We start from the raw sequence: 16,325 nt of genomic DNA on the forward strand, positions 1-16,325 counted from the left end.
ATAACCTGAGAAAAATCTTTATCCATTAAGGACAATGGCATATAAAGACACCCCCCACCCCCATCCGTTTGTTAAACATAGTTATTATGGTCAGATTTTGCTTATGTATTTTTCTTCTGTTTGTTTGTTTATTTCACAGTGAAAAAACAATTTTTTTTTTGAAAAGTCATTTGACATACATTGAACATTTATTGCACAAGTTCACATTAAGATTTCCACATATTCAAATTTTATTCACATTGTTTGATTGAGGCGCACAAATAAGTTTTGCACCAAATTTACTGCAACAATAGGGCCAACAATGTGAGTGTGTCCGTTTTGTTTTTACCTGAGACTTGTGAAAAATAGGATTTGTACAACTGTATCTCATCATTTGTGAATGTGTGAGTGTTGTGCCGTGTCTGTGGGGAGAGAATAGTCCACAACTCATGGCCTTAGATTTACTGATACACACAAATCACATCTGTTACAGCTGCTCAAGCCTTTTTCACCAATAATACATTCATACTGAATTCTTGATACTGGCAGCAGACCACGGCCCCCATTTGAAGGAGAAACGCTGGAATTTGCACAATGACAATCGATTTTAGCTACAAATTCCATAATTTGATCAAATGGATTGTTTGCCCAGCCCTAGAGCCCAGCAAAAAAATCTGAATTGAGCATCAAGACCTGCGGTGTGAACGTAGCCTCCCTTGAGACTTGAAGTTTAAGACTTGAGACGCTCACATGTGGGACTTGGTCCCATGTCCCACTGTGAGTAAAACATATATGAGGAGAGAGCTCCGTCTCATCTCTTCATAAACTAAAGGTAGATTATTTTGCGGGACGGACACTTCATACAATAACATTACAATATAATATTTACTGTGTTTGACAGTGAAACATTCCACCGTATAACATGATGACTTATATTGTCAGAGCAAGAGAATTATGACTGAATGAGGAAACACGTGGACCGAAGGTGGTTTTAATTAGTTGTGTTAATACCATATACCCCGGGAAAGTGTGGGGAAGGGTTTAATGGTATCAACATGTGGATACCGCCCAACTGTAGTGAGAAGGTTGTTCTCGGTCCCGGAGAAGCTCTTACCCTTTGCTCTTGGAGATGTAACCCAGCGCCCGAGCCATTTGATGAATGAAGGCCCTCTCGGTGCTGCTTAGAGAAGAAGGAAATTCCATTTCTGTAGAGGGAGGGAGGGAAAGAACACATGCAGATTGACCCAATCAGACTCATTCAAACGCAGGGTTGAAAAATTCTGATGACTTTCAAAGTTGGAAACTTGAACTGGGCGATATGGCAAAAAAAAATAAATGATCAGGATCTATTTTTTCATGTCGTCTGATCTCGATTATCATCACGATTTTTTTTATTTGTTTCCAAACTGCCAGTTTTAAAGCATCTGTACTGAAAACTAAAGAAACTAGAGATTACTTCAACATTCCATTAACATACGAAATAACAAAGCAAATTAAATAACACGAAGATAGAAAAATATAGATTTTTTTTTAAATTACTCGACAGTATAACAAAGGTAGAAAAATATGAAATAACACAGGAACTATTTTACAGTCTGGAGTGTTTTTTGCAGGTATGCGAGACCCAAGATAAACAAACTGCATGATTGATCGCTGCTTTGGCTCGGTGGCTGCACCGGTAGTAGCGGCTGAACTGCTACTGCTCCGTGTGCTGGCAGCAGCGGCAGGCTGTGCAGACTCCGCTCGCAGTTTCATGCTTTCCGTGTGATCACTTGGGGTGATACTTCTTGAAATGATTCAACACATTTGTTGTGTTGCCGGTTTTTCAGGGCGCTGACCGCCGACATACCTTGCACGTCGGCTTAAATTTGCGCCCCGTCATTTCGGAGATGCCCAAACCTCCGCCACACACAACCGACGTTGAGTAACTTTTCTTCTCAACAATAGCCTCATCTTGGGAGGATGAGTCCAAGTCGTGGCTGAACATCTGTCTCGCTGCTCTCGGCTAGCCCGTTCATCGCCACGTTCGCTCATTCTGTTTACATCTCCGGCAACTCACAAGCGGAAGTGGAGCAGGAAAAGGTCGACTCTGATTGGCCGTTGTCACGCACACGCCCACCTCCTTCTTCTTTCTTTGCATTACCGCTGCCTACTGGATTATATGTGTCTTGCAACCACACACATTGGTAAATATGTCACAGCTGATCACCGTAATCGACCCGAAATTTCTCACGATCATTAATCACGATCATATCATGGCCCAGGCCGATTGGAAACTTTACATGGAAACTAACGTGAATTTCTGGGAACAAACCTGGAATTTACTCAACTGACATTTGGCTTTTAATAGGGAACTTAAATATAGTTTGGGAGAATATATTTCAACATAATCCTGACTAAAATAACCAGGGTTCATGCAAGTGCAGTTGAATATCTATGCAATTCTTCAATCACATGCACATAGCACACACCTCACTGCGGGTCTGTGGAGACCACGCCCCCTACAAGCACTCCACATTGCCTTATCACATGCACAAAATGATTTCTACAATCCTGGAGCACATCTAAGCCCAGAGCACGGGCTATTGAAGTCACACATGTGAGCCTGTGGACTACACAAAGCGAAGTACGTTTATGTTATTATATGGTAATGTATTGAACAAATGCAATGTGCTACTAATGTTTAACTTACAAATACCACATGTAAATGTTAATTGATGAAATTTACCAGAAACTTTCCAACCCTTTGAAACCCCTATTCAAACATCAGCAGTGTTCTTTGTATTGGTACCTTTCTCATCACTGTAGCGAAACCTCTCCAGGGATACCGTGGCTGCTATCTTCACCTCTTCATCGATGTGGATGTTCTTGAAGCCGTTGGAGCCCCGGGGCGGACGCTTCTGGCTCCTGGCTTCTTTGTTTGAAGCTGCACGAGTGTTTGACATGATGCACTGCAAACACAACAACTCTGCATGGATACACATTTCATACAGAACCCTGGACCCAAAACATTTCTGAGGTTATTTATATACAAGGACGTAATATAATCAGCGGTGTATATTTGTTTGTCTTTGCTGAAATTTTCAACACAGGTCATGGAAGAATCCATTCAATTTTGGAGGCGATCTGGAAACTTTTTGTCCAAGTCAACCTTTGGTGGACGTCAGACATTTCTGATTGCTCTTCTGTTGTATATGCTTCAAGCTTTTTAAAAAAAAAAAAAGAAAATGCATGTATGATCGAACGCATTGCACTTGTGCATTTGTCAGTGGGCATCACTATGGCAGAAAACAACATTATATGCAAATTTCCCCTCAAGGAAAACGGTTTAACTTTACTATAAACTCGTGAAAGCAAACTAGATTTCAGCAAAGTAGATAAAGTGGGTTAAATAAGTATTGAACACGTCACCATTTTCCAGCGTGCTATTGACATTAAATTTTCACCAGATGCTGTAACAACCCATGTAATTCACACGTGCAAAGAAATCAAACCATAGATGTCCATAAATTAAGTTATGTGTGATAATGTGAAATGACACAGGGAGAAAGTATTGAACACATGAAGAAAGGGAGGTGCAAAAAAAGTAAGGAAAGCCAAGACACTAGCTGATATCAACCAGTGATTAAAAATCAATCCTGCCTCTTGTCGGTGCAAATTCATATCCGCTGTTTCAGTCCCAACTGATGAGCTATAAGATGCTGTCTCATTACCAAGGTGTCACACAAGAAACATCTCATAATGGGTAAAAGCAAAGAGTTCTCTCAAGACCTTTGGAAGCTTGTTGCACAACATACTGATGGCATGGGTTACAGAGTGATCTGTGAACCTCTGAATGTCCCAGTGAGCACTGTGGAGGCCATGATCTGGTTGTGGAAAGGATGTAATTTCACCATAAACTGGCCATGACCAGATGCTCCCCGCAAGGTTTCTGACTGGAGTGAAAAGAATTATCAGAAGAGTTGTCCTGAAGGGCCGAGGATCACTTGAGGAGAACTCCAGGAAAGATCCGGAATTAGCAGGTACAATTGTTTCAAAGAAAACAGTAAGTACTGCTCTCAATCACTGAGGCCTGTATCCATGCTCACTAAGACTCCATTACCGAGGAAAAAGCATGTTGAAGCGTGTTTAAAGTTTGCTGAACATCATTTGGGTGAGCCTGTGAATCAAATGGGAGAATATAGTTTGGTTCAGATGAGACTAAAATCTGACTCTTTGGATGCCGTAGCACACACCTTGTTTGGGGGACGAATGGGACTGCGCATGACCCCACAAACACACCGTCAGTGAAGTTTGGAGGTGGGAACATCATGGTGTGGGGCTACTTTTCAGCATACAGTACTGGCAAACTTAATATCGAAGGAACAATGATTGAATGTACTGAGATACCCTTGATAAAAATCTGCTGCCATCTACCAGGATGATGAAGATGAAACAAGGGTGGAGATTTCAGTAGGACAATGACCCCAAACACACAGCCAAGGAAACTCAATTGGTTTCAGAGAAATAATATAAAGATCAGCCTGACTTGAATCCAATTGAAAAGCTATGGAATGAACTAAAGATCAGAGTTCATATAACAGGCACAGCACCTTCAAGACTGTTTGTGTGGAAGAATGGGCCAAAGTCCTACCTGAACAAGACGTGTGACTCGTTTCTCCATACAGGCGTCTTGAAGCTTGAAGTATTAGATACATTTCAGGAAGTGTGTTCAATACTTTCCCCATGTGTCCTTTCACAGAACTTAATTTATGGACATCTATGGCTTGATTTCGTTGCACGTGTGAATTACACGGGTTGTTACCAACATCTGGTGGAAAATTCATAGCGTCTTGTGAAATATATCTACTGAGAAAAATGGTGACATGTTCATTACTTATTTTACCCGTTATATATATTTATTTACCTTTCTTTTATTACATTTTATTTGTATTGGTTCAGCTTGGTACTTTCAAATAAAAGCATGTTTCTTTGATATTATTGAATGTTTGGTTTATTCAATATCAACTGGACCTGCTAGTTGTCCTCAAGACGTGTCCCTCTGAAGAGTGGACAGCATGTCTCCAGGAGACCCTTGCCCTGGGATTGTAGGGTGTCCCCTACATCAGAGGTTGTACACATTAGTTAGTATCGTGCTGTGTTCAGGTGTAGCAGACTGCGTGGGAAATCAGAACTGCTTTTTCTCTTTAACATCGCAGCCATAAGCTTTAAACTCCCCCAGGTTACAACCTGTGTAGGCAGCTCGGGTTGTGTTATTAACTGAGTGTGTTCAGGGATGGGGGTTTTTTCTCAGGAGTGAACCGGAGCCTCCCGCTCCGCCACGTACTGCGCGGTGGAACCCCGGGCATAAGTTTCATTTCACTGGAACTGATGGGAGCTCAGACGCTCGCTCCACTCGAGGCCGTGTTGGAAGTTACCTGCCGCCGCGGCGCCGGGACACTCCGAGCGGCCTTTCGCTCACACACACACGGGTCGATGTACGGGGTGTTCTCCGGGAACGTGGACGGCTCGGAGACTGCTGGGAAGTTGAGAGGTTGTGAAGCTAAACCTCTGTCCTTTTTCTTCTTCTCTTCTTCTTGTTGTTGTTCTTCTTCTTCTTCTTCGTTGTATTTCAACAGGAACCATTAAATGGAGCATTACCGCCCCCTATTGTTCAGGAGTGTGACCAGAGCGTAATAATATCCTATTTATTTAGACTTTAGACTTTAGACTTTGCTTTATTTCTCCCTTGGGATGACCCCGTCAGGGACATTTAAGTTCCAGCAGCTTAATAGAAGAGAAGCAGCACACAGAGGACGACAAAGATAAGTTACAGAAAAAGGTACAACGTATGATATAAACTCTTAACTAACCTTAACTTAACTAAATAGAGAAGTGGTAAAAAGAATAAGACTCCTAACAAAATATAGTTCAAAAAATTTAAAATTATATAAACTCTTACCAACCTTAACTTAACTAGATGTAGAAGTGGCTAAGAGAGTAATAAAACTCCTACCAAAATTTAGTACAGAAAATAATATAAGCTCTTAACTAACCCTAACTTAACTAAATATAGAAATTGCTAAAAGAATAAGACTCCTAACAGAATATAGGAGTGAAAGTGGCCAAAGGTTAAATTGCACTGTGGTTACAGACACAATTATTAACCCGTATGATCATTTGCAGTGAATTGACAATTATGCATTGCACAGTTTTGCGTTATGGGATGTGAGATGTAGGATGGTGAGGTGGAGGAGGTGGATAGCGGCTACTGCTACTTCCCCTCTGATCAGTTGGTCCAGTCTGGACGTGTCCTCCTTGGACGTGCTGGCTCCCCAGCACACCACGGTGTAAAAGAGGACACTGGTCACAACAGACTGATAAAACATCCACAGTAGTTTGCTGCGGATGTTGAAGGACGGCAGTGTCCTCAGGAAGGACAGCCTGCTCTGTGTCTTCCTGTACAGGTTTCTGTTAATTAACCCTGTTTGTACGAGGAATGTGATCAGAGGTTTCGAACAGTGGACAACACTATTGATTGTAAATTGGTGAATTCCTTCCTTTTACAATTCAGCTTCCAGAACTGCCCTTTCTTCATTATAACAAGGACAATTAAATAAAACATGTTCAATGGTCTCTTCAGTAGGCGACGACATTGTTCACATAACCCTGTCTCAAGTTTCCCTATTAAATGTAGTGTACTGTTTAAATGTGTGTGCCCCAACATAATTCTATTACAAACTGTTTGTTCTTTCCTAATTTAGGAACATGTGATTGTACAGTAGGGTTGAACGATTTTTGGAAAATAATCTCATTGCGATTTTGTTCCTCAATATTGTGATTGCGATTTATTATGAGATTATTTTTTCAAAGTCCTCTTCTCATGTATTTTTCAACAAACACAAGCAATAAATCAATGTGTATCATAATAAACAATATCAGATTTATTATACAGTAATTGTTCTTTAGTATAGGCGAAGCTCATGTTCATTTCATTTCATTCTATTGTTTATTTCATTCATTTAAAACAAAAAACATTATTATTATTAGACTTATTTATTATTATCTATCAAAAATATGCTATTATTATTATTATTATTATTATTATCTATCAAAAATGTGCTATTATTCTTCTTTTTATTATTATATTCTCTCAAAAATAAGCTTTATGGCCCTGATATTGGTAAAAAAAGAAAAAAATACAAGACTTTTTGGCAAAACGATGGGAAATGTTCTGAAACGATGGCTTTGTGGTGAGAGCAAGACCATAGTTGAAATTTATAAACACTGCATCCATATTGACTTTGGCAATGTTCCAGAAGATGTTCGGTTCCATACAACATGCTCCAGACGATTCGCTGATAGAGAGCGCTTGGATTCCATGGAGAAACATAAACGAGAGCATCCAGATGTTAATGAAACACAGAGGGGCGACACCGCAGAACCTCTGGTCCAGGTCTGGTCCTGGTCTGCCTGCCTTGTGCCTCTTCTGTAAGAGAGAGGATAAATGACATCACCGTGTCTGGAAAACACACAGAGGATCATCTTTCACTGGCACAGACGTTATCAGCAGGTGTGTAAAATAATCTGTCTCTCTCACGCTCTCTAGACTCTCTGGACTCAGAATCTGGAATTAAACTGAAGTTGTAGTCCTTGTGTGTGTGTGTGTGTGTGTGTGTGTGTGTGTGTGTGTGTGTGTGTGTGTGTGTGTGTGTGTGTGTGTGTGTGTGTGTGTGTGTGTGTGTGTGTGTGTGTGTGTGTGTGTTCAGAAATGAGCTGGCTTTCGATGTAAGCTACTAAGCTACAAGATCTCCCGTGGGCAGATCATCAGGAAAAGAATGATTGTGAACCAACAATTCTCATTTTTTAAATTCATTCTTATATAGATTTATGGCCTGTGACAAAAAACTGCAGGATATATTGCAGAAACCTTTTAACACAAAGTCCTTAAGGGTATAGTCTACACAAAAATGCATTTAAAAAGTAGTGCCCAGACATGGGAACGAAAATCCTTTTCTAGCCACCTTGTCTTTGTTCACCTTCTGGCCCAGAGGCTGTGATTTCTCGAGCGGAAGACAAGACAGTATTGATATTAGCCACTTACAATTCAGCTTTGATTTGTCACACTTTAATGGAAAAAGTCTGAATCGAAAAATATCAATTCAATTGAAAATAATAATGATTGAGTTATATTTTTTTGCCGGATGTGGCCCGAACTCTCATCCGCTGCTCGCTTGTTCCACACTCCGGTCAGTAGGTGGCGGTAATGCGTATCTTACGGTGGTTGTTGACTGCCGTTGAACTAAATACGCGATGAAGAAAAAGATGGCTTCTCGACGCTACACGCTCGTGTGTACAGTAGGTGGCGGTATGCAGCTTACGCTGTTTGCAACCCGCCAAGAAATGAAAGAAGAAGAAGAAAAAGATGGCTTCTGGTTGGTTGAAATCAAAGTAGCACGATTTGAACAGCAGCCTGCAGTTCATGATACGAACTTTATTAAAGACACACGTCAGGACTCTCTACAACGGTACGTTTATACCAACTTCTCTTTAATAAATACGCAGATCGGGAGCTATAAAGGTACATTCGTACCAACATCTATTAGATTTCTTATAGAAATACGAACTCTTTTCTGGTGCTGGAGTGGAGGAGCTGAGCAGAAGTTCGGTAAACAGACCCTGAACTGAAGTTTCTCTACGATCAGTGTCGCAGATGATTAAAATATGTTTGCTTGCAGCTGTTACGATTGATTTAAATTGACAAACCTGTTTCTGAACCTTGTTTCTCCTTATTGACCATTTTCCCTGAGGACCTGCTTTAACAAGTTTAAAGAAAACGACACGTTGTTAAAGGGCTAAAACAGAGAGAGAGAGAGGGAGGATATTTTTATACATTTCCAAACAGATGTGCAAACATAAACATGTGCAAATTGGTCACTTTTAGGAAGTTAACAAACCTCAGATAATTGTTTTCATGCACTTTTCGTAAATTATTTTTAAAAGCCCAGGGCTTATCTTGTTCCTTTTTCTTTTTATATTTATTTATTTGGACGATACAGTGCATCTCAATGAACATACAATCTCATAAGTTTATCCAAGGTTGCAGTAAATAAGTTTAGATTTAGTAGAAGGCTAATTTCCATTGTCCCAAAGATAAAAGAAAAACAAACAGGGTTAATGACGTATTTAAAAATAAAAATAAGATAAGATCAAAATGAATTACAAATTAATTAATTTTCTCAATGTTCACAAGATCAATTGTTAATCAATCATGTATTATACTGTCTCTTTAAACTGACAAAGGCAGAGCTTCCTCTGATATCTGGTAAAGTATTCCAGTTTGTGCAACCTTTAGTAGATGAGGCATTCTGTGCAAACACACACTGTGTTGAACGCTCAACAAATTTAAACTTCTCGTGTAAAGATATATGTTCATTATATGTGTATCCTCTGTGTTTCATTTTCTATTCTCCCATTTCTATTTATAGTTTTTATCTTTCTATTTATAGATTTTACATTTTGTTGTCGTGTGCATCACAAGAGTTGTCTTTTAATTCCGTTGTACCTGTACAATGACAATAACTATTCTATTCTAAAAAAAGATGACTTTCTAAAGGTTATTTCACCTTCACCCCAGGTGGTTGACCTTGTATTAGTAAGACTATTTCTTTTTTTGATCATATCCCTCAGGGGTGGTGCGGCCGTCCCATTTATAGACCTATATATTAAGCAAGCCCGTTGAGCTGGAGACGACAGCTTGGATTGGGGAATATCACATGAGAGCAAATTTACAATGAGATAGATGAGAGTTGGCAGTCCTGAAGTAACATGAGCAGACGGATACATACTCTGCTGCCTGTTCGCCAACATGAAGTTATATCAATGAATTACTGAGTAAATTTCAAGGTAAAAAAAACCAAAAACATAAAATGCACACATGACTGGCGATTAAAGTTGGAGCTGTACATTAGCTCATTCTCATTGAATTCGCTCACATAACTTTTCAATCTCAATAATTCTTGTGGTATAAGTAGCCGGTAGTCTTAAAGTCAGAATTTGACCAAGAGGTATTTGAGAGGAAAGTGTTGAGGGTATCACTATCATCAAAACTGTCTATACCAGCTCTAAAAGATCTCTCATAAACTGGTGTCATCACAATTATTACATCCTTAAAAATCCCCACTGCTGTTTTTGTACTTTAAAACCTGGATTTGTGTTGCTTCTATGGGCATTTTCTCACATTTAGTAACTTCTACAGCTCTGAGGGCTATCTATGCAGCTATAATCATTACAAAAAGGATTTCTTATTTCTCATGGATAGCACTGTCAAAGCAATCTCTTGTCTCTCCTGAGGTCCGAGTCATTATTTAATTCAACTAATGGTGCTTTTAATTATTTTAATATACCAAACCGTGTGACACTGCACAAAGAATCTCCACTTAGATTGATGATGCACACTACAGAATATTCTTCAAAATGAGGCTCACATTTTCAGAAAACTATAAATGTTGTATTTGCGGGTGCAAAAATACTGTATGTGTGTATATATTTATATACTGTGATAATTTTTTGAGAATTATTAATACTGTTAATTAGCTGCAGTGAGTTTGGTTGGAGAATGAGCTCTTTTGTTTTTATGGTGTTTAAGGGTTCTTATGTTCACCATAGTTCCTTCTCCTCCACTGCAGTCAGCACTGAGTGTGACAGTCTTTGTTACTACAGTAGGTCACTTCAATTCAACATGAGTCTCGATCTGAGTAATACTTATTCCTCCACTGATTATTATATTGTATTAGATGAAAGACTGTGTCCAAAGACATGTGAAAGCAGGACTGGGGTTCACATGGTGGACATGATCACCAAACGATGTGTGTGTATATGTGCACATGGCTTCGACAGACATCACTCCATCGACAGCTCCTGCCCTGCGTATCGGGGACCATGCGTCACAACGAATCTGCCAGCCGGAGAAAGGGCAAAACTCCTCAGCGTCGCCCCAGGCAGCCAGAAGCAAAACAGCAACCGTTGACTTCTAAACTTCAGAGCCCAAGACGGAGTACGCCTGGACGTACGCCTGGACGTACGCCTGGACGTACGCCTGGACGTTCGCCTGCAGGTAAGTAGCACCTGAGATACAGCACTGCTTACGTAGGCGACACATGCACAAGTAACACCTTTGATCAAATGTTCCTTCCCTGACTAGATTATATAGTCGGGAATGAACAATATTATATAGTTGGGAGTCGATATATGTCATGGGGGACATCTGGGGAAGTTGCGATGGGAAGTTACCCCACCACAACTCAAAATTCTCCCAAGGCCAAATTCGATGACAAAGCATGAAATTATCAAAGAACACAGAACCAGCTTAACATATTTTGTTCTCATTCTTAACATTTCACATATTTTATCAGCATGTATTTTCCATACGTCGTTAGCCATGCATCATCTTTTCCAATTTTAATTCCCATGTATTTTCCACACATTTAATCATACACATCAATTACATATTTGAGTAAAAGCTCATTCTCATGTGGCATTCACCCAACGCAGCACACACGTCACTATTTTTGTGTCTTGTGGTGAGCTTTGCATTTATAAAATCTTCGGTGTTAATCATCTGTCTATGGGATTTTTATATTTTATTTACTATACCTTTTTTTTTTTATATACCTCAAACTTATGGCATGTTCGCCATTGTCCTGTCCTGTTGCTTTCCTGAGCCGATCCCTGCCTTCAACATTTTACCTCATTCTCAATCTCAATCTCACTTGATGAATAATTTCATACAATCAGGGTTTCCATCCACAAGAACTAGTAAATAATGGTTGTCAAGGACTCAAAATCTTACTGCCCTGTGATAAACACCATGTTTCTTCTAAAGAGCCGTCTCCAGTACCAGCGAGGAGGAAGCGGTTCCGGCCAGGAACCAGGGCCCTGATGGAAATTCGCAAATTCCAAAAGACCACCAATCTTCTGATCAGGAAGGCCCCCTTCTTTCGCCTGGTGAGTCTGGCAGCCACCGGAAGTAGGATACTTGAGACATGTTGTATTTCCCTCTCTTTGCTGTGTGTGTGAAGCTTTGGTTAATTTCAGAATGTGTTGCTCCTCCTGCTTCAGGTTCATGAGGTGTGCCAAACACAATTCGCAACGCCGTTCCGGTGGAACCTGCACGCTCTTCTGGCCTTGCAGGAGGTGAGAAGCCAATTATGTGGTTCTCAAATCTTTTGACCATGACGCCCAATTTTCTCAGTACCAAGTGGCCCGTGGCCCATTTTAAACAGTATTAACACTTTAATTTCAACTGATCCGAGTCGTCGATTTGTATTCAAGGACTAAATCAAGTCCACTTAGATTAACTAGTAAAACCTTGTAATGATAAAATGCACTGTGATGATGTCAAAAACATTTTTTTTATCTTGTGTATGTAAATCTGCACATCCACCACTGAACAGGAGAGCAAGTATAAAGGCTTCTGAAGAACAAATATAAAGGCTCAAGTCAATATTAACTAAAAAAAAAAAAACAGAAATCCAAAACTATTTTTGATTTAATTACTAAAATAAACTGAAGAGAAATTCTGATAAATAAAATGCTGTGGAAAACCAGCAGCAGAGCAGCGTTTGTGACATCTGCTACCTTCTTCCAGGTGATCATCCGAACCGTAGCCATTAACTGGTTTAATACAGACTTTCACTCACTCACTTGTGGCTCTCGTCTGCTGGTTACAAAAACTGTCCGTCGGGCCGATTCTGATGTGGACTTTGGTGGAGGGAGACGGGGAAGACACCGGTGCTTGTGAAATGGTGGCCGTTTATTCCACTTTATAACACCCGCCGGACTAACACAGTCATCTCACCCACACACCTGAGGTATAATACCGGAGTGCAGTGTGACAACAAAAACTCCATTTCCCAAAAACCCAAACATTCTACAACTCTATTTCCCACAATGCACTCCTCATTTAATGTGGCAGGCTAAGCACGGACTCGCGACCTCCATTCACACAGTCCCACTAAATAAAGTCAGGGTCGTACTTGGACACACATTTCACCTTTGAGGAGAGGCGGTATCACTTTAGTCTTTCTTTATTTTATTTTCCAATTCTTTTTTTTATTGGTGTTTTCCATTGTTCACATAATTCTCACCACAAACGTGTAGCAAACATTCCGGGCACGCTGGACCCTGCTGGGTTCACCCCACAGCTGAGTGCCCTACCACAGCCACATTACTTGCTATGGAGAGCTGCCATACCAGGTATGGGTTCATGTCTGTGTGACTGGGATCAGTATTAAAGTTTCAGTTCAACATGGCAGGTGCAGCACCAGAAAATACTGAAGTCACTCACTCAAATTAATATTTGTCTTCTTCCAGGTAATTTATGACGGTTCCATTTTAATTTATTTCAATGTAGTTTGGTTTAAACATATCTGTCTCATGACTGGTCATACACAGAACAGAGACATACATGTACCAGATCAGCGCACGCCTGCAGGATGCTCTATGGCTCTACTGCTCTATTCAGCTTCGAAGACACATTCAGGACTTGATAGAATCAGTCACCCTGATGAACTCTGCTTGGGTTTGACTTGAACTCTTCTGCTTTTCTCCAGGCAGCAGAAGCTTTCCTCGTTTTGTTGTTATCGGACGCCAACCTGTGTGCAATCCACGCCAAAAGGGTCACCATCTACCCGCGAGACATCCACCTGGCCCGGAGAATCCGTGGGCAGGATCATCTGTAAAATGTTGTTTCATACCTGGTTGGAAGATTTTAAGAAAGTTATCTTACCTTGTTTTTACTGCCATCTTGTTTTTATTGTGGCTTTTAAGCACTGTTAAGACAAATGATTCAAAGTTTGTAAGGTGTACAGTTATTTCTTTAGTGTTTATTTTATAATGTGGAATTTATCACTGTAAAGTTGCTGTCTTATTATTGATTTAATATTGTATGTGCCGTCTCATGTAAAGTAAAGTTGTTTGGTTATTAATGGGCAGATCTGTTTCTTATGATACATCTGAGATTTTGTGGGGGTTTGGATATTCATTCTCATGCTACAGTCAATCAAAAAATTTGATTCTGTTAAGCACCAAAAACACGCTCTCCAATTCCCTAATATTTTCCTCTGCGACTTTTTTTTATTTTTTCTTACATAATCCTCATCAGGGCTCCACATTAAGGCTTGTCCGAACGTCTGGGGCTAGTAAAAGCTTTGCTCGGGCAAGTGAACCATCTACCCACCTTGCCCGAATGGGCTCGTGATTTTTTGGCAATATTTTGACGTTTTTTCTGCAAACGTCACTTGGTATCGCCAACGGATCACACCATCGCTGGGCGCGGCCATTTTTGCGTGACGTTTCAATGAGATCCCGCCCCGAGCGGTGATGGCGTGGGAAAACGGCGTGAAATGTGAATGAAAACATCTTGAGAGCGCTGCTGGTATTTTAATGGTAGCAACAGCGCTAAGTGGGCCAGTATGCACCCGTACGCAGTGCCGGCACTTTTAAATTTTACTCCTCCGCGTCCCCGGACTTTTTTCTAGTGTACCGCGCTTACTGGAACTTTTCGTAATGTCTGAACTGTCAGCCGCTACTTTTTTCACACACTTTGAACCCAGCGGTTTAAACAATGAGGCTAATTTATGGATTTTCGCTGGTAAACGAGATTCATGCCGACATACAAGGGTGATGCGTTCAGGTACATCACGTAACTCTGCCCTCCGTGGCTGACCAATCCTCACAACCACAATCAGCAAATACTTTATGACCAGAGATAAAACACTGTGTTTGTGTATTTTTGCAGTAATTTACTTGCCCTCTCTTCCTCTCTCTCTCTCTTTCCCTCCAGTCCAGTCCACAGAAGCAGTGTTTAAAACGCACTTTTTTCTTAAAAGAAAAAAGAAATCCCTGCAATCCCACAGTGAAATTCGTGCTCTGTTACAACGTGGACACATGTTCTTATAGACAAGTGTGGCCTATACTGTATATGTACAAATATATTTTTTCTTTTTAAATATGATTGGTGCAGCTTATGTTCATTTTTTACAAATAGTCTACTCTGTACTGTCTGTGGCCCATATTGACGTGATCACCGACATCAACATTTTTCAAAATTACACACTTAAATTGTTATATTACTGTACAGGCAGAACAATTAAATTCAAATAGTATTCAGCAAACTGCACCAGGTTTCTGTCCAGTCCATTCCTACATGACCCCAGGTTCCTCACTTTTCAAGTGGATTCACTGCAGCATTAAAATCCATACTCGATTGAAATATTGCTGTCAAGGCAGATTTTTTAAAAGTCCCTAAAAAGTCTAATTGTTTTCAGCAAACTGCACCACATTCCTGTTCTACATGCCCCCAGGTTCCTCTGGGTTAATTTTCAAATGGATTCGCCGTGGGTTTTTTTCACAATTACACCTTAAATTACACCCGATACGTATAATGCTGTACAGACTGATTAAATAAAAATCCCCACAGGGAAAATAAAAGTATATCTGAACTTATTCAGGGTGGTGTGTAGTAACATCCACTCATCTCTCTCTCTCTTTCATTCTTTTCTTTAATTTTTTGGGGGAAAGTTATTAGAAGTCTGCCAATATTTCAATGAATATGCAATTACTTACAATATGCCCTCTCCTGTCATACAAAATGTCTGCGCACGCCACTGACTATTATGTTTTTGTCCATATTTGTATGAGAGACTGACAGCAGGTCACCAAGAGGAGTACCTGCACTTATTTTTTTCCACTTAAAGCACTGGGTAGCAAACACAAAATATATCATACAATACAATAATTTGTACACAGAGTTGAGAGTAGTAACTTGACATACATCAGTAGTTAAATTTCAAGGGTGGCTAAATGTAGTAAATCTAACCCCACCCCTAATCTAAAAAGTTACCACAAAAATGAAAAGAAGCAAGTTGGACTCCATGCACCCAGCCATGGTGGAACCCCCGACCCCTTCACAAGGGTCCACTGCCAAAGTCAAATTAAGTACATGTACTTGATTGTTCAAAAAACAATTACAGAAACATATTACAATGTATTTATTGGTCGAATTCATACATTTCCCAAGCTTATAAATTTCCATTAAACTTTGCGCAAGTAAAAATTTGTCCGGGCAAGTAAAAAGTTGTAAGAACAAGTGCTCAAAATCCTCAATGTCAAGCCCTGCTCATTCAAACATGGTCTCAACGCATGTACTTTACACAAAAAAACAAGGAAATTTATATTTGGTTGTTTTTCGTTGTTATGTTATTACTTCTTCGCAAAACTGTGTAACATTGGGACAACAAAACCTTGTGGTTATGAAGACTGCAGTGAATCGGAGCACCTGGAGGAAGTCCACACATTCACATGAA

At 40.1% G+C, this 16,325-nt stretch overlaps 2 protein-coding genes across 3 annotated transcripts in view; one reads left to right on the forward strand and one right to left on the reverse strand.

The window, feature by feature from the left end:
- The window catches only part of ythdc2 (YTH domain containing 2), a 46,943-nt gene extending 41,362 nt beyond the window's left edge, over nucleotides 1-5,581 (reverse strand). The window contains exons 1-3 of the mRNA XM_080476975.1: nucleotides 5,397-5,581; nucleotides 2,771-2,930; nucleotides 1,094-1,184 (exon numbers count right to left, since the gene is read on the reverse strand). Coding sequence (XP_080333101.1) covers nucleotides 1,094-1,184; nucleotides 2,771-2,924 — 245 coding nt within the window. The 5' untranslated portion in view covers nucleotides 2,925-2,930; nucleotides 5,397-5,581. The remainder of the gene's footprint in view (nucleotides 1-1,093; nucleotides 1,185-2,770; nucleotides 2,931-5,396) is intronic.
- Nucleotides 5,582-8,414: 2,833 nt separating this feature from the next.
- LOC308118367 (histone H3-like centromeric protein A) lies at nucleotides 8,415-15,464 on the forward strand. Of its 2 annotated transcripts, XR_013935882.1 has the most exons (6): nucleotides 8,415-8,486; nucleotides 10,858-11,074; nucleotides 11,843-11,964; nucleotides 12,079-12,153; nucleotides 12,608-12,830; nucleotides 13,572-13,945. XR_013935882.1 is itself a non-coding variant. In XM_080477755.1 (5 exons), exons 2-5 carry the CDS (start codon nucleotides 10,900-10,902, stop codon nucleotides 13,698-13,700), a joined length of 501 nt encoding a protein of 166 aa, XP_080333881.1. In that variant the 5' UTR covers nucleotides 8,415-8,486; nucleotides 10,858-10,899; the 3' UTR covers nucleotides 13,701-15,464. The 2 variants fall into 2 exon arrangements, 1 of the variants encoding a protein (XP_080333881.1); XM_080477755.1 differs by lacking the exon at nucleotides 12,608-12,830 and having other exon boundaries at nucleotides 13,572-15,464.
- Nucleotides 15,465-16,325: the final 861 nt, after the last annotated feature.

The sequence above is a fragment of the Lipophrys pholis genome, assembly GCF_963383615.2.
Source record: "Lipophrys pholis genome assembly, chromosome: 12".
In the NCBI taxonomy this organism is placed as follows: domain Eukaryota; kingdom Metazoa; phylum Chordata; class Actinopteri; order Blenniiformes; family Blenniidae; genus Lipophrys; species Lipophrys pholis.